General features: G+C 48.8%; 1 protein-coding gene across 1 annotated transcript; it reads left to right on the forward strand.

Moving 5' to 3' along the window:
- The first annotated feature begins 1,210 nt into the window (after nucleotides 1–1,210).
- On the forward strand, nucleotides 1,211–17,906 carry LOC144942271 (ras-related protein Rap-2b). The gene is made up of 4 exons (XM_078869030.1): nucleotides 1,211–1,395; nucleotides 4,712–5,159; nucleotides 10,358–10,657; nucleotides 12,310–17,906. Exons 2-3 carry the CDS (start codon nucleotides 4,887–4,889, stop codon nucleotides 10,634–10,636), a joined length of 552 nt encoding a protein of 183 aa, XP_078725156.1. The 5' UTR covers nucleotides 1,211–1,395; nucleotides 4,712–4,886; the 3' UTR covers nucleotides 10,637–10,657; nucleotides 12,310–17,906.
- The last annotated feature ends 791 nt before the right edge of the window (nucleotides 17,907–18,697 follow it).

Here is an 18,697-nt window from a genome sequence, read left to right on the forward strand (position 1 = left end):
TGAAATATGTACCACGTTGGGTTGGAGGTCAACAGTGGTTTCTCCACGGATGGAATGGCCCTGCCACAAAGACGTGGAATTTCCACCGTTGGCTGGAACGAGCAGGGAGACATTTGCTGAAGTTTGACATTGCACACAAAAAAAGCTAAACATGTCTAGAGCAGCGTAACCCACGTGGTAGCGTCTAAACTTCCCGATTAATCGATTAACACCGACTATTGTAGCCACGGCCACGCATCGATTATTTAAAAATCGCGTGGGACCACACACGCACACACGACTGTGGAATAATGAGATTCCTAGATGTGAATACCGAAGTGACGAAAGAGATCGATTGATCGAACATATTCTTGGTTATCTCTGTAAAGTCACGTAGAAGGTAAATAATACAATAATAAAAATAAAGCATAAAATTAATGTTTTATGTTTATTATTTCCCTAATAAAAATAAAGCATCTTAAAATGAATGTACATTTTCAATTATTTTATTATTTCCCTTCTACGTGACTTTACCGAAAGAACCAAGAATATGAATCCCTGCAGTCACGAAAGCTTTAAATCGAAATTGATCGAACATATTTCATCGGCTTGGATTCGTACGGTCTATGGGAGGTCATCTTCCTCTTCCGGAAGACGCCGCCGCCCACGCGAGAGGCGCCCGATCCTATGCAACCGTCGCATCTTCCAGAAGAAGAAAGTATCTTCCGGAAGACGGAAGAATCATCCGGAAGAGGCGTCTTCCGTCTGGCAGATGTCTGTCAACTGTGACGTAGGCGGTAGTGAGCCGTCGCGAAAACCGAAGCCTCGTTTTATTTTATTGTTCTGAAGTTTGTCTCAGGCGTGAATCAAAGGATCCTGTTATAAAATAAACGAACGCGTAAAATCACAATTATATATTTCCTATTCAAAACGACGACGACTAAAAAAATCGAAAAACAATGAGAAAGCCCCCACGTGACGTCGCCGAACCGGAAACGTAGTCACGCGACGAACCCTCCCGGTGACGTCACGCAGCATAGCGGAAGTGACGTCGGCAACCGATCGCCCGCTTTCAATCGGGCTGATAAAATTCGATTGCTTTTTCAATTCCCAACCCAACCCCGCCACTCGAAGCAGCACAAACAACTTCGCTTCTTCTCGGAGAAGCATCAAGCAACAAAAAAAAAATCCCTCGCCAATCGTTAATAAATAAATAATCGCCGTTCAACACATCCCCCTCCCCCAGCCCCACAACGCCCCGCGCGCGCTGCCCCCGCCCCGCCCCGCCCGACTTGAACATGGCGGCCGTGCGCTGAGGAGGTTTTCGCCGCTCGCATCTCGGTGGCTTTCTTCTGCTAAACCTCCCCTCGTCCTCGTCGTCTTCTTCGTCGCCGTCGATCGTCGTCCCCCGCGCGGGTGGGTTTGTTTGCTGTTGTTGGTCTTCCCGTTGTTATTATTAACGAAACCGACTCGTCACAACGACCGTCACTTCCCCCGACAGCGCCAGCTGATTATAAAGTTCGTTCTCGCCGCCTGATTCACCGCTACGGGGGTGGTGGTGATGGTGGGTTTCTTCTTCTTCGCCTGTGTGACGAGATGTTTATGCTGCCGAAGCCGGAGGAGGACACTCCTGAGGCGATGTCTTTGTCTTCCCGCGCGCGCGATATCTCAAAAGTTTCTTGTTTCAAGAGGCCATTGTCGCGTTCGGCGTTGTCTTGTCAAATGGTCACGATCTGTGCCGCCGTCGGAGGCGTGTGGACAAGGTTTGGTTGAGGCGGCGGCGACGCCTTCCCGAACCCCACTTGCTTTGCCTCACAGATTGGTGCCGTGATGTGAACCCGCAACTTTACCGGGTGTCGATATTCGATTAATCGGGAGAGGGATACGCCATCGATATCGGTGCGCCAATGCGAGGTGCCAACGTCTTCAACGTGGTCACTCAGTTGCTGGATAAAAGGCCTCCCAGTTATAGTCGTCGCCTTCTCACTGGTCTGCGGCTGCTAGGGTGTTAACCAGAACACATTACACCCGTTTTGGCCTCCCTGCACTGGCTTCCAGTTTCACTTAGAATACCGTTTAAAATCCTATTCTTAACTTACAAAACAGTGAACCATCTTGCCCCAGCCTACATCATTGACATCTTGTACCCATATGTCCCCTCAAAGTCCCTAATATCTGGGGATGCAGATTTTCTCTGCATTTCCAGGTCGAGGTTTCGGTCTATGGGTGACCAAGCTTTTTCCCGTGTAGCCCTCAGGCTACGGAACGCGCTTCCACAAGATATCAGGATCTCTGAGTCCGTTGACATTTAAAAAATGCGCCTTAAAATCTATGTATATGCTTCCGCTAATTAAACTTTTAGTTAATTTACTAAATATGTTTTTAAATGTATTTTTATGCGTAGTGTCTACTGCTGCTGTCCTATACAGCGCTTTTAGATCCTTGATGAAAAGCGCTCTATATATGTAATTATTATTAACAATCGTCAATGTCGGTTTTAATCGTTAACTTTACGGTGTTATTTATGTGCAGCTGCATTGTCAATCGACAGTTGGATGACGGCTTATCCACACCGTGTGTCGCTATTGGGTGTTGTGAATATTACGAACGTTATAAAGTACAGCTTGTGTGACTACACCCTATACGGTAACGTTCAAATGTTAGCACGGTGAACTTTTGTTCTCGCAGATGTGCTAAGAAAATTAGTGTCAGGAACTACTGGCCTTAAACCCTATCCCCCAAATCCTAGACCCTACCATATTAAACCCCGCCCTTAAACCATTACCCTAAACTATAACGCTACCTCTAAAACTATGATCCCAACCGTAAGCTTTTACGGCAAACCATAACCCCTTAATCCTTAATCCACTTTTCGGTTAAATGACAACGTATGCTTCGAGTCATAACATTTAATCACTAACCCCTTAACCCGACACGAACACTGAAGAATACACAAATTAATATTTAAGCGACTGAGAGGGCCCTGATTGAACGGAAATGTAGCCTATGCTTGGATACAAATCTGCGGAGACAATAGTTACTCTTTTAACAAGATCTATATATTGACCGGACGCGTTAACAATACGAGCTTGTAAACGTTAGGATGTCGGCACGCGAACTGTGTTACTGGCATTGACGATGTGACACTGACATATAAACAATGTTCGCACAGAAACCAGACACAATATTTAGACCCCCCCCCCTACACGGTTATAAATTAATACTTTATTAAGGTGTCTGTAATTATATAGACACATTACGTAAACATTGTTCACATATTTATATGCATTGGCAACTCGTACATTGAGAACGGCACTTCATAGGGAAAAGCATTATACAGTACCAGTGTGCCTAAAAAAAATTGCGTTTTCAATCGGTGCATATTTCCGTTAACATATGAATCGGTTACGTAGTCTTTGCCAGCCTTTGAGTGTTAGTACCAGTTTGATATACGTTTTGGCTTTTCTCCCGCAAGAAGCCAAACACAAAATTGATGGAATTTTCCAAACGCCCCAAAGTAGCAGGACTCTCGTGAACATTTCTTGAGACTCAGCGAGGCTTTTACGGGATAAGCATATCTTGTTATTGCTATAATTACTACCGTCACGAGCATCTCCACCATCGTGACCACTCGCCACTCGCACTAGAATTAGAACCTTTGCGTTATTATTACTGAAGGGTGGAGCAGTGGCGCAGCGGGTCTCAGCTTTTGTGCTAAGAATTGGGATACCAGAGGGTTGTTCTAGCCACAACTAAGTATGGTGAAGTATGGTCAAACAAACCTCATGAGTGATGTGGTGTTTGTGAGCCATCTTCCAGCAGCAGTTTGACCTGAAATGGCTGTGAACTGGAATTCGCTTCAAAAACAGAACTTGAAAATCACTTGACCGTGTCTTTTGTCATTGGCACAGTGGGTTCCTTCAACTCTGTTAAGAGCTCATTGTTGTCCAAGGAGCGAACACAACTGAGAAAATACCCATCGTGGAGATGAAAATCAACCACTACAGGAGCTAGATAGATTGGTCCATCTCTTGAGGCTGAGCGAGATGGTGACAGCTTGGTGAGACCTCGATCTAGCAGTGGATAAATCATTGCTGATGATGGTAGAGTTGGTATATGTTACCATTAGGCTAATGGAATGGCACTCGGTTCAGTGTACTGAACCGAGGATATCGGCAGTGCTGGTTCTTGTTTTTACACGCTTTTATTTAACTCACTCTGGTGTTGTATCCTCAAATCTTGTAACTCAATTTTAACCCACTTCCCAGTGTGGTATCGACTGCAAACTTGGTATTCTTATGTCATACAAATGACAATACTATATTCTATCATAAAAAATAAAAAACATATCTTTTAAAACATTCTTTTTTATATGTTATGTTTCGGCTTGGGTCTAATTGTCCACGGTAAACTGACGTTGGCTGTAATTTACCACGATCCCTTACGTTATGGAAAGCTTCGGAGCCACTTCCTGGAGTCGTGGAGTTCTTCCATTACTAGTACGGTACATTTAATTAAAGTGGGTTTTAAAAAAAGTTTTTTGAAATATTACTTTTTGTTACACATCCATCATGTATAACCCTGAGAGAGACGAGGCCAGAGCTTGAACCCAGACACTCCACAGCCCTGGCGCAGTGTCTCTTGCCACCTCATTACAAACTCCTGAGTTGCCCTATTTAATACTTTGTGCTCTTCCTCCACTCCCCTTCCTCTCTTCCTTCCACTTCAACAGGTTCCTTGCTCTCATCAAAACAAGTGAGCGAGCTATTGAGTTAGTGAGAGCATGAACGAGTGAGCAAGTGCTTGAGCGCCTGAGCGATTAAGTGAGTTGGCAAGCGAGTGTCCGAGCGAGTGAACACGAGACCAATTGAGCCACCGAGTGAACGCGCCAGCAAGCGAGTGCCGCCATGAGGGAGTACAAGGTGGTGGTGCTTGGGAGCGGCGGGGTGGGGAAGTCCGCGCTGACAGTGCAATTTGTGACGGGCACCTTCATCGAGAAGTACGACCCCACCATCGAGGATTTCTACCGTAAGGAGATCGAGGTGGACTCGTCGCCCTCCGTGCTGGAGATCCTCGACACGGCCGGCACGGAGCAGTTCGCTTCCATGCGAGACCTCTACATCAAGAACGGCCAGGGCTTTATCCTTGTCTACAGCCTCGTCAACCAGCAGAGCTTCCAGGTGAGGGGGGCGGGGAGTATGAGATGGAGAGTGGTGCTGAAGATGGTGATGAGTAGTCAATGTGGTTTCGTGCGGTCTGTATGTTGATGAGTGGTGGAGGTTGGAAAGGTTGTGGAGGGAGGTGGTGGTGCATGGTAGTGTGGTTTTGTCCATGGTGATGAGTGGTTGTCATGTTGAATGGGATTGTGGGATTGTGGTGGTGAATGTGATTTTGATGGTGGTGATGAATTGCATTGCGGGGTGATGGTTAAGGTGATGAGGGGGTGAAGGGGAGGTGAGAGATGTTGCAGTGGTTGGAAACGCGGTGGATTAGTTGCTGATGCATATTTTGTTGAACATGTTGGTCAGTGTGGTTATGGTGGTTAGCATAGTGATCAAGTGGTGATGGTGTTTGGTGATGAGGGTGGCAGTGGCCTGCCTGTGGTCCGTCCTAAGTTGAACCAGACTGTATTATGCGAGGAGCTCACAAATCCTCGAAGGTTCTGGACACAGATGCAATTGTTGGATCATGTTACTCACATACCCAGCCACCGCATACCCAAGCAGCTCTTGTTTGCCCAGATATTGGGTGCTAAACAGGCACGACATAAGTTAGGGAAGGGAGTGGCTAATGTGGTATAAGATTTTGGGCATTTGTAGACAGCCGGCCCTCCAGCAATAACGGATGAGGGGGGGGAGTGATGCTCACAACGATCAGCACAGCACTGGTAGCTAAAATGCAGCCAGTTGGCACAGTGGGGAGCACAAATGGTTCATCTGACAGTCACCTCAGTCTGTTTTAATCTGTGTTTCTCCCGTGACCTGCCAGTGAGCCATTGACACTTCACGTGGCCTCAAAACGCGCCTGGTGTGGCACAAGGGTTGTGGTGACATCACTGTCACTTAGTCGGAGTTGGTGGCTATTAACATAATTTTCATCAATGTAGTTCGAGAAGCCTTCCATGGCTGTACCAGTGAAGTTTCTATCTGGTACAGATACATTTGGAGGCTGATCGATGCCTGGGTGTGGTCAAGGGATGGTTCCCTACTGGTCATCCATTTTATGTACGCTGATGATTTGGTGGTTGCTGCTTACTCTGAGAAGGAGTTGGAGGTTCTGCTGCTGAAACTGGAGCTTGCCACCTATGAGTTGGGGTCTTACCATAAGCCCCACGAAAACTAAACACCTACCTGGGTATTTTGTATCATCCAATACTCCACCACCTCAACTCCCCATAAGTGATGGGACAGATGTGGCGAGAGTGGAGAAGTTTCTGTGGCAGCAGAGGTCTCGGTCAGGTGAGCGGCATTATCTTTTGGTCAGCTGCCTAAAACTGTGTGAAAGCTACCTGGTCTATCGTTCCACATGAAGCGCCAGGTCTTCTTGGCCACAGTCATGTTCTCCCTTCTTTTTACTTGCAAAACGTGGACCCCTCCAATGGAACATGTGCCGGTTTGAAACTTTCAGGCTGGCCTGCCTATGATCCATCCTAGGTTTAACCAGGGTGGTTTGTGTGAAGAGCTCACAAATCCTTGAAATATCTGGACACATTTCCATTCGTGAGCTCCGGCAGGCAAGGCTGTGTTGGCTGGGTCATGTAGCCCGCATTCCCAGCCCACCAAATGCTCAGCCCACTGCATGCGCAGCCCACCGCATGCCCAAGCAGCATCAGATAGAGGGAGCTAAACAGGTGCGGTAGGGATTGGAGAAGAGATGGACTGATGCGGTACAGGAGGATGTGGAGCTGAGTGTACCTGCAGAAGACTGGTACCAACGGTGTCAAGATTGCCCTCTGGAGGAGGCTCGTGAAGGATGCTACTGGGCAGTTGGAGGCAGTTGCCCCCCCAACAACAATGGAGGGCAAAGGAGCGATGCTTGCAACAACGAGCGGAGTCCCGGGTGGCTGAAATGCAAGTCGGCACAGTGGGTGGCACAGGTGGTGCATCTGCCAGTCATCTCAGTCGGTCAACCCATGGCACCTGGGTCTGTCCTGTGACCTGTCAGCGAGCCTTCAACACTTCACCTAGCCTGGCACAAGCACCGTGGTTACGTCACCACCACTTAGTGGCAGATGGCGGCTCTTGTTGTTGGATGTGTCTACGCGTGCACATTAGTGTGTGTTAGTTGCATGTTTGTATGTGTTAGTTGCATGTGATGTCGTAATCGTAGTGGTTGGTACACTGTGTTGGGTTTGAAGGGGAGCACAGGGGAGGGTTCTTCCAAGAGTCTGACTCAGATATTGCTCGCAATCACTGGAAGAATCCGATGAGCTATGAAGTTCTTTTCACAGATGGCCAGTCGGGCGTGGATGACTGGCATTAGGCACGGCCGAGAATATAATTTGGCAAGACTTGCATTGCACACTGCTAATCATTGTGCCACCCACTCCACACCGAATTATCGCTACTGACCGTGGTCTGAATCACGGTTCCACTACATTCGGCAGTCGTAAAAAAAACCTTGCGGGGGTGGTACCTGCTGGTGCTGTCGTCACGGTGGTGCAGGTGATGAGTAAGTGGAGTTCACAGGAATACCTGCCCAGGGCGCGGCGGGGCAGATGCACCGCGACTAAGAATTTACTGTTTGTGTTTTTCGGCAGGAAGTAATTACTCACCGTCTTGCTGATTTGAGGTCGGTGATGAAATAAATAAACACCAAACAGGAGTTCGAGGGGACATCACACCATAGTGGAAAGATGTTAACTACTTCACCTGGTATACAGGAGATCGTGGGTTCGATCCCGACCATGATGATGCCTGCACGTTTGGTGTTTGCATGTTCTCCCTGTGGTCGTGTGGATTTTTCACCGGGTTCTCTGGTGTTTCCCTCCACGTTTAGAGTAATTGGCTGCTATAAATTTCCACATGATAAGCCACTTCTTTGAGCTATCATTTGTGACTAGGTCGCTTCTGAGAAAGCTACATAGCTCGGTGAGCCTTACCTGGTGAAACAAAATAGTTCAGTTGAGTTAAAACATTTGTTTTCAGATTTACATTGTGGTTCACCCTTACAGCAGTTGAATTTCCATACTGATAAATATAGAAATGCACCCGACCTCGACAGGACTCGGAAGCTAAGCGGGGTTAAGTCTGTATGGCGATTGGATGGGTGACCACCGTGCACAAACAGGTTGTCATTGGTGGCTGCGGGGCTGTGTTAGCTGGGGGTCGGCAGAGGACAGGACACGATAAGCACAGTCAGAGGGCAGTGCAGGGAAATCCACTGTTGTACTGTTATTAGATTGTCCAACGTCTATGCTGTGGCTGCTGCCAGGCTTTATGGTCGGCAGCAGAGAACGCTGCAGGGCAATAATGTGTCAAGCTGCACTATGCTCCGACGTCTGTTCTCCCAAGCTACACCAATGCGCTCTTACTGGCGTGGTGAAGTATCGTCCTGGAGAGGCCTTCATCATCCATCAGTGGATTGTCAAGAGCGGCCCTCCATGCCTGAGCGCATGTTTATTGATGTATAATTTGATTTTGAAAAGCAATGTGCCAAGGTGCCTTTGAAATAACGTTTTCAATCGGTTTATCGCTTGATGTTATATGTGGACCAGAAGCACGGACATTGACAAATTTAAATTTAACGAATAGTTGTAAAGTGTGCAGTGAAGCACAGAGATGCGAATGCTATGAGTTGCACTGAGAGACGGAAAAGGAACACGTGGATTAGAGAATACACGCAAGTTGGAGATGTCTTGACTGAATGGTGCTTCTTTCGCACCGTAATTCAGGCAATTGTGCTAATCGAAGGTGTGGGGGAAGAACATCAAACTAAACGCAAAGCAGTTCTAAAGAAATACATTTTAAATCTAGATTTAAAAGTACAAAGCTCTAGTGGCTTCCGAATACTGGTAGTAACCTGGTTCCACCAGCCCACAGGGGATTATTCTGTCCGTCCGTCGTGCATCCAAAAATGGGAGGGGTGGGGCTGGGTGGAGAGGGGAGGGTGGGGAGGGGCTGGGTAGGGAGGGGCTGGGTGGGGAGGGTGGGGAGGGGCTGGGTAGGGAGGGGCTGGGTGGGGAGGGTGGGGAGGGGTTGGGTGAGGCTGGGTGGGAGGGGTGGGGCTGGTCACTCCGTGGTGCCCTTATAAAACTCAACGTTTAACCTACTCACGCCGGCTTGTGCCCGCCCTCAGTCGGGCATATTTGCGGAATACACCACGCCGCCGTTGACCCTGGCCGTTGACCGAGCAACCCAACGTTACTACCAGCTCCCTCCGCAGGAATGTGTTATCGGAAGGAAGAGCATTCCAGATGGCTGCAGAAGTGCATCTGAAAGCACGCGATGCGGTGAGCGTCTTTGTCCTTGACAAGAACAGCGAGATATTGCTCTTCATTTGTGGCAAGCACTTTGTGTGTAGTGAGTGCGTCTTAAGAGCCACAAGTGGGCTTGAGCAGGGCACGTTGCTAGAAAGGACGATGCCTGATGGCCGAGACTAACGATGGAGTGGCAGCTAAAGGAGGGAACGTGCCTGTGAACAGCATCCGCTGCATGGAGGGATCAAATCGGCTCGTATGCAGTAGATTCATTGTGTTTCATCACGGGACTGCGATGGAGGCCTTTTTCATCCAGCGGTGGATAGATAATACCTGCTGAGGATGAAGATAGATTCACGCTGCTCATGGACTGCTCAGATTCCATTACTCTACGTTCTACAACGACCGCAAGGGCAAAACAAAAATAATTAACTTGTGACCTCAGATTTGATAGCTTGTCAAATCGTGCCGGGGGTGAATCGTTAATCCTCGTCTTCTACACCCTCCCTCGACTTGTGTTTCCTCCCACATCTCCACTTCTCCCGCCTCCTCTCTCACCACTTCCCTTCCCTCTATACATCTCCTCCTCCCCTCCTCCCCCCCTCTCTTTACATCTTCCTCTTTACCCATCTCCCATCTCCATTTCTTCCCTATTTTCATCTCCCGCGTCCCTCCCATCCCCCACCTCACCCCGCCCTAACAATTCACTCCCTTGCTCTCTTTCCCTCTTATCCAACGACATCTTCCATTCATCTCCCTTACCTCCCCACCTCTCCTGCTCCCTCTTATTTTTTACCTTTCCCCTCACTCTGTCATCTTCCTTCTCCCCCCTCTTTCCCTCTACATCTCCTTCCCCCCACCTCCCTCCTGTCCTTCCCTCTTCGTTTCTGTTCCTCTTTATTTTCCCGCCTCTCTCTCCTCTCCTCCCCTCTCCACCACCCCCCTCGCGTCCGTCCCCAGGACATCCGTCCGATGCGGGAGCAGATAACGCGCGTGAAGCGCTACGAGAAGGTCCCCATCATCCTGGTGGGGAACAAGGTGGACCTGGAGGGCGAGCGCGAGGTGGCCTACGGCGAGGGCCGCGCGCTGGCCGACGAGTGGGGCTGCCCCTTCATGGAGACGTCGGCCAAGCGCAAGGCCACGGTGGACGACCTCTTCGCCGAGATCGTGCGGCAGATGAACTACGCGGCGCAGCCCGACGCCGGGCAAGCTTGCTGCGCTTCCTGCGTGCTGCAGTGACGGACGGGGCCCCGCGCACAGGTGGGAGGGGAGATAATTACAAGGGAGGGGAGAGTTGACAATTAGAGGGGTGGTGAGAGAGGTGGGAGGGCGAGGGATGGGAAGGGTACAGTGGGGAGGTGTGAGAGGTGGGAGGGATGGGAAGGGTCGACAATGACGAGGGAGGGATGGGAATGGTCGAGAATGAGAGGGGGGAGGTGAGAGGCGGTCTGGATGAGAAGAGTAGATGATGAGAGGGGAGGTGGGAGGGCAGGAATGGATGGCAAGGGTGGAGAATGAGAGGGGAGATGGGAAGAGGAAATGGGAAGTGACGGGAGGTGAGAGGAAGTGGGGTGACGGATGTGCAAGAGAGGTGTGAGAGGAGGAGGTGCGGGGAAGGGGTCGGGAAACGAGGCATGGAGAGAGGTGGAGATGTGAGGTCAGGAGAGACTATGGGTCTGCTGCGCTTCAGTGATGGATCACAGTGAGGGGATTGAATGCGGAGGGGTAAGGAGGGCAGGGGAGGAGCGTGGGATGAATAGTGGCAAAGCGAGAAACGTGAGGTGGGAGCTAGTGAGGTGATATAAGGTGACTGTTGTGGATGAGAGAAGAATTGAGGGGGAGGTGGGAGGGGGGAAGGAGTGGAAGAAAGTGCAGGGGAGGTGATGAGAGGAGAGAGCAGGGGGGAGGGGGTGATGGGAGATAAGGGGAATGAATGGGGAGAGGATGGGAGGGGTTATGGTTTGTCGGGTTCAGGGAGAAGAAAGGATGTGAGGCATGAGGAGGGGGGGGGATGGGAGGCATGTCCATCTACAGCAATGGTCAGCAACCTGTGGCTCTAGAGCTGAATGCTGCTCTAGAAGAACAGCTTCGAGATGTTATTTAGCAGGGACCACGTCTCGTATTCACATGCATTGCTGCTCTAAAAATATTGTTTTTTAAAATCCAAAATTCGAAAAAAAAGCTGTTATTGCCAACCCCTGCTCTAACGGAGCAGGGGTGGGCGATAGAGGCGGGGGCGTCGGCAGCAGCAGGATGCCCGTGTCTGGGTTGGGCACGTATCATGGAGCCTCTGAGCTCCCCTCTCTCCAATCCCTCGACCAATACGGAGACCCTCCCCCCCCACGACTGCGAGCGAAGACTCGGCCCCAGAAAAAAACAGGGGAGTGAGGGGAGGCGAGTGGAGGAGAGGAGGGGACGGGAGTTGGCATGAGGGAGGAAGCATGATAGCTCGGTGAGCAGTTGAAACTAGTTTATAGTTTGCTTTGTTCCTTTTTTTAACATATTAATGGTTAACTCAGGTTGCTGAACAAATACATTATACGGTCGCACTCATTATACACAAAGTGCTTGTCACAAATGAACCACAATACCTTGCTGATCTCATCAAGGAGCATACAATATCACGTGAACTCCGGTCATCCTCGCAGTGGCTTTTGGCTGTCTGGAATACTCTTCCTTAGGATATTCGGAAGCCACTGCAGCTACGCACTTTTAAATCTTGATTGGAAACTCATTTCTTTCACTGCTTTTTGTGTTTAGTTTGTTGTCCTTCCTCCGCACGGTTTGCTACGTGCGGTGCCCAAGAAGTTCAACATACTTACATTTTGTGATGGATTGAGTATTTCTTCACCTTTGCTTGTAAACAAACCCAGTCACCCCCTTTATGAGCCCTTGTTTATCGTGTGTTTCAGACTTCCTGCCAACAAAGTTTCGTGGCAAAACGGAGGACGGAGAAATTTACACGGATTAAGCTTCACAAATTTTTTGTTTGTTTTTTTAAATTACGATTTTAATTACCATTATCGTTATTAAGTTTGTAAGTAAACTAGTTTGTTCCCATGTGAAAGCGTATTGTCCGAAATATACATCTCATCAACAAGAAATGCAAGTGAAGCGAGGGGGGGGGAGCCAGCCTTCCCTTCCACTCCCTCCGGAGCTGCACAATGGAACATTCCGCGTGTGGAGCGGACCCGAGAAGTTGGGCCGCGCCACTTGCGAAGGAGGAGCGGGGGGGGGGGAGCCACCAGCGCCGCTGCCGGCGAAGAGGATTAGAACTTTAACTACAGATTGTAAACAACGCAACTTGCTTCTCACGGGGTGGCAGCTGGATGGAGAATTGAACCCACGTTTTGGAATGCGAGGGGTCTGCGTCACAACAACAGCAACGGAGACAAGAGAAACACAGTAACTTTTTAAAACACGGACATCTTTTCGTTTTAATTTCGTCGCACGCCGCGAAAGACGCCGGCAATACGAAACCGTGCACAACTTTTGCCAAAAAAAAACCGGCGCCATCTCGGGAACTCGTGAAGGCAACGGTGGTGGTGGCGGCGGCGGAGGCAAGGAGTGAGAAACAAAAAGGAAACTGGAGACGGCGACGGAGTGAGGAGACGGAGTGAGGAGACGGAGCGTTCTTTTTTAGCGCTTGCACGGAGACACGGAGACACGGAGACACGGAAACATGGAGACACGGAAACACGGAGGGCGGGCGACGTAGAGAGGGGAGCGGAGGTGTTCTACTTTATCATTTGAATTGTTTTTATGTTGCGAGAGACTATCGTGCGGAGGATTTAACCTGGGCGTGCGCCTCGCGTGAGGGATATGAGTTTTATTTAGAATTTATTTTCACCCGCACCTGCCGTGATTTTATTGTAATATCTGTCGGGATGTGGCTGGGGGTCGCGGGGGAGGGAAAGGAGAAAATTTGAGTGGAGATGAAATTTTAAAAATTCATACGAGTGGCGTACAGTGTTAACGCGTGTGTGTGTGCGTGCGCGCGTGTGTCTTACCCGCGTGTACATGCACAGACGAGGCGGCCGCGCGTGATTCCGGCCGCACCACCACCCCTCCCTCGTGCGCCTTTCTGGCGTTCATCGGTGCTCGCCAACAGCACTTCGTCCCCCAGCAGCAGCTTGTTTTAGGCTGCGTGGGGGAGGTCTTTGTACGTGCACAGTACCTCTATCCAGGTGCATTGTGTGCACGCGTGCGCGTATTTGTACCATTGTACGCGCGTGTACGTATGCATTAATGTGAGATGTGTGTCCATACACGCGTGTGCATATACGTCAATTAGCATTTGTGCGCGCCTGTGTTTGTGCGCGCGCACACGTGTACTCGTTTGTATGAAGGCATATGCATGCATGCAGAGGTATGTAGATGTGTGTATACATGTGTACATGCCTACAGATATGTTTGTATATGTGTACATGTATATAAACTTACCTTCATACCCGTATGCATGCATATATGTGTTGATATATTAGTGGTTACTTAATCAGCCCCGCAATTAGATGCAGTGCTACAATTTGGCGCTAGTGATTCGATTTCAAGAATCTTCCTTTTTCCAAAATTGAGGTGAATGATAGTGCCTCTAGTGGCTGCGGGGGGTGACGTTGAACCCATTGCATACAACGTGTGTAATTCGGTGCATGTATCAAGAGCTTGGGAACCAATATTGATGCATCATACCACCACTAATATATACTGTATGAGATTACAAACAATGTCAATAAGTACACGCTTGTACGTACGTACGCACGCGTGTATGAACACAATGTGAGTATACTTGGACATGCGTGTCTGCAGCACATGCACGCGTGCGTGTGTGCGTGTGAACATATGTACATACACAAAAGACACGTACACATTGTACATAGTTTTATAAATCGACATCGCATCGGAACGGGCCACCCCGGTGTGACAGTTTTCGTGTTAATCGATGCGAGTCAGCAGGTTCGTCACATCGCAGGAGCGTGGGACTGCGGTGGCTTGGCAAGGCTTGGCACGGCCTTAATCCAGCAGCATTATTGATCACGGCTGACGGTGCATGCATATCTCGCGATGAAGGCGCCGGGAGGAAGAGGAGGAACTGATAATGATTGTCCCCCCCCCCCCTCAGTGCAGCCGTGTGCACAGAGATCTGTTGATTCTAGCGACTTTTCCAATCGAAGAGATCCATTAATCCGTCACCTCCATTCACTTTCATAGAGATGTTGATGCAGGTGATTTTCATTCACTCTGGTAGATATATCGATGTTTTTGACTGCCATTCGTTTTTTTAATAGAGATCTTATTTTAAGTTAACTCGATTCACTTAAATTATCTCCATTTAGTGATAGTATTCGAGTGTCTTATTTGCTCTTTTATAAGATGAATCATGTCTGTGGCGTCAATGTTACTGTCGTGCATATTCACAAAAGCATTGTTCTGGAAGTAACTCCGTTGAATTTACAAGCCTCTTGATTGATTACTGAGATCTTTATGAAAGTTTAGAGCCACTAAGTAAAAAGAAAATATATGAAAGTGAAGGGACTTTGGTTTGTACAGTATAACGGATCTCTTTCAAAGTGTTAGTAAACCTCCTTACAGATCCTAGAAAATGAATTTCTGTCACTTTTGAAAGTGAATACTTTGCCGTAGATCTCCCGTGTCACGAATGGCTTTTCCAGATCTCTCTGGAAGTGAACGGAGATGTTGTCGATGCCATATTTCGCAGTTTTGCCACTTTTTCTCGGCGCCTTGGGCAGCCAAGTCCAAGCCTTAGACAGCTCAGGGGGCGGGGGATGTCAGCCAGCCTGGCCTCGCCTCTAACCACGATCCCTCTCCACCGATCACCTCTGCGCACTCGTGCAGGCGAGACCCATCATCTCACTCATTTGGGGGGAGGTGGGTGGGGTCTACTAATTCAATACAATTTTGAAACTATGAAAATTTCTACGGAGACAGATGACCTTCGACGGCTACATTTTGTTGGCCGATTGCTGAAAAGGAGGGTTTTTTTGGGCGTGGGGTGAAGTTTACCGGCTCAAGACGAATTTAGATGGCGATCTGGCATCGAAGCCACGGTCAGCGGTGGTGACCGCTGGCCCGCGTGCGTGCACACTAGAGATGTCACTATTTTTTTAGTCGAGCGGAGACTTGAGGCCAAAGGGGGGGTGGGTGGGTGGGTTGGGGGAGTGCCGACGTTTGCCGCTCATTTTCACGGGGGTTCACTGCCGTTTCGAGTCGATCATCGGAATGAGTATTTATTCATGCTGGAGGAATCTGATGAGCTATTACGAAGCCCTCTGTCCCCACGTATGTCCAGCATCATTGCCGCAGACACCATCAGGCAGTGGGAGAGCGAGGGGGCAGCGGGCTGTGATCGCTCGGCGAGCTGTCAAATCCAACGTCGCACGATTTTGATGTTTTTATTTTATATTTTAGCAAAGAAAAGAACTAAAAAAAATTAAACTTGTTTTTAAATTAATTTTGCCTCTGTGTGTGGCAAATCCCATTGTACAAAGAAGCACCTGCGAGAACGCACAGGCCGGGTGCGGATTATTTTCCTGCCGACACGACGAGCTTGGTGAATCGCGAAGGCAACATCTATTGGTTATTGATTAAATTGCTGCAGTTTTATTTGGTTCTCGGGCAATGCCGCGCAAGGAGGGGCGGGAATAAAAACTAAAATTCGCTGATTGTTTGTAATGGACGGTCGTGTTTGTTGGCATGCGATGAGAAAACGTTGCGACCGCAGCTCCAATTAGTTGGTGTTCATCCTTCACAATAATAAGCAGTGTTCATGGTGGTTCAGGCGTGCTCTCCAAAGATCCCCTGAAATGTAAATTTTAGTTTCGTTTACAGATTTGCTCCACCCCCCTGCCCCCGTTTTTGTTTACACAAGAAAGCATTGTCGAAGTCGAGTCTCCAGACTCGCCATTTACAGGAGGATCTTGACACCCGTGCGTGGTTTTATAACTGGACCGCAACAGCTTCTAGTTGTGTGTAAGATTGTGTCGCAACGCCGGCTATTTCCGCTCCTGCTCCAGGCAGAGCCCTGCAATCTCCCCCCCCCCTATCGGTTGCTTCCGTCGCACGCAATGATGCGCTTCACCAAACCCGCACCTTGTCCCACGTCGCTCATTGCGAGTCGTGGCCCGCAAAGTCGGGGGGTGTCGATGGCAACGGTCGTCGCGAAGTATTTGGAGCCGTTGCGGCTTTGGATTAGGGAACTGAAAGCAGTACAACACAGGGGTTTTTAGACTTTATTGCATTTGTAAACTAAACCATTTCTTATTTTACCATGTAAGGCCCACTGAGCTGTTTATAGCTGCCTTTCAGAGATGACCTGGCTGTCGCACATGATCGCCCAACGAAGTGGCTTATCACCACGTGGGGGTTTATAGCAGCCAAATACTCTAAACGCATCTTGATTCTAATTGTGGAGAGGAAAACCCGGAGGACCTGGATAAGAAACAAAATCCACGTGACCACGGGGGAGAACACGCACACTCCAAATATATAGCAGGCATCGGGGTTGTTATCGAACGCACGACCGCCTGTTTACCAGGCGCGAGGTAGTTCTCTTGTCACCGTGGCGCCCTCTTCATCTTGGGAGTGCACAGCGGGTTTTCGTTTGAAAGAGCATCGACAGACATTGTTGCCAAGGGTCCCGTGTCAAGATGTGGCCAATGCCCGTGACTTTACCGAAAAAACCTAAGAATATGAATCCTTGCAGTCACGAAAGCTTCAAATCTAGAATTCACACAAGTGGTGTGGTTTTACGCCCTGCCCACAGTTCACTGGTAAATTTGCGCAACGGGAAACGACGATGCGGATGTCTAATCACATCCGCTGCTGTCACCACAGCCTCTTTGGGAGCCAAGTGGTTCGTGTGTGAGATTTGGGTAAAAACAAAAATCAAATGTCATCCCGTGCGCGTGTGTAGGCAGCCACGTGCGTGACCGTGCTGAAACCAGTCACTGTTTCCACCCCTCCCCCTATCTAAGTACGGTAGGCTTGCCACCTTTGCTGGTTTTGCCAGGATTTTCTCTTTTGAAGTAGCTGTCCAGGGGAAAATCTTACAAGTCTTTCCCAGGACATAAGTCCAGTTTTTTTGTTTTGTTTTCTGATTAGACACCGCTCAAGACAGTACCTTTGCATGTCGGTTTCCCTCAACTGGTATTGTGAGATATTCTTCCCACCGAATACATCTTGGCTTTTTGTACCCCAGAGGTGGCAACCCAACATTCAGTCCCCCCCCCCCCTGCTCCCCCGCATCTCGGTCGCCTCAATTCTGTGACCGAATAGCGGGTTCCATCGTGGCCCTGATTGCATTTTTTTTGCTCGATTTCCGTTCTCTATGCGTCGTTGCCTGAAAACCAAAATCGTTGGACTTTTATGTTTGCGCCAACTATTGCTTTTCTTTTTTTACTGTATATGTGGGATCGTCGTGGTTGTTGATTTGTGCTAAAAAAAAACTAAACGAAAAAAACATTTTGACTTTGCGATAAAAGCATGCTCCTGATTTGTCTGTATACTTTCCACATTTAGATATTTCTTTATTTTTTAATGGTTGACCCCCCCCCAAAAAACCCAGCACTCAATGTACCCACTCAGCCATGTCACACGACCCCTAGGGTCACCGACTTTCTCACCACTGCTGTTGTGATTGGCTGGCAAAGGGTTTTTGTTGTAGTGCCCTTCCTTGCCATCCGGCCACTCGTAACAGGCCATGCCTATACACAGCAGAGGGGGCCCTGTGTTTTCGATCTGGTGCAGAGTGTTACCCTGGACCCGCCAATTCTAAGAGACAAAACCAGTGTTCCATCAAATCCTAGTCCGTACTTGAAAGTGTAGGTGGCTGAATTGTTGCACCCTTTAAATAAATAGAGGGTGCACCATGTACAAGTTTAAACCCCCCAAAACAAAAATTGTGGCATCCTGAAGCCAATGGTGGAAATTCCACAGTCCCATGGACTGAGGCGGTCTCTTTGAAGAAGTGGTTGGTGCCCGTTTTATCTAAGCCGGTATGATTGGTGGAGTTGACTGGCAGCCATCGTTTAATCACGCGGGCTTCCCGTTGTGAGCTGAACGTTAACCACGGCCCCAGCCAGCAGGATGAAGTAGCGAGTGGTAGTACAGTTTAACACGCAGACTTTCACGACCAATATCCATAATAAAGTATTTTTTTTGGGTTAGATCTTTAAATACTAATGTATCGTTAACATTCCACCACACAACAGAATCTGGCTAATTGCCCGACGAAGCTGCTTATAATTATTAGCGAAACGTCGTACTCAAGTTGTAATTTCGTTT

This window comes from Lampetra fluviatilis, chromosome 27, assembly GCF_964198595.1.
Source record: "Lampetra fluviatilis chromosome 27, kcLamFluv1.1, whole genome shotgun sequence".
In the NCBI taxonomy this organism is placed as follows: domain Eukaryota; kingdom Metazoa; phylum Chordata; class Hyperoartia; order Petromyzontiformes; family Petromyzontidae; genus Lampetra; species Lampetra fluviatilis.

Bases quoted from the DNA above. Each gene is read 5' to 3' on its own strand.
- LOC144942271 (XM_078869030.1), top strand. From the start codon at position 4,887: ATGAGGGAGTACAAGGTGGTGGTGCTTGGGAGCGGCGGGGTGGGGAAG. The intron at 5,160-10,357 runs GTGAGGGGGGCG...GTCCGTCCCCAG, and splicing joins TCAACCAGCAGAGCTTCCAG to GACATCCGTCCGATGCGGGA.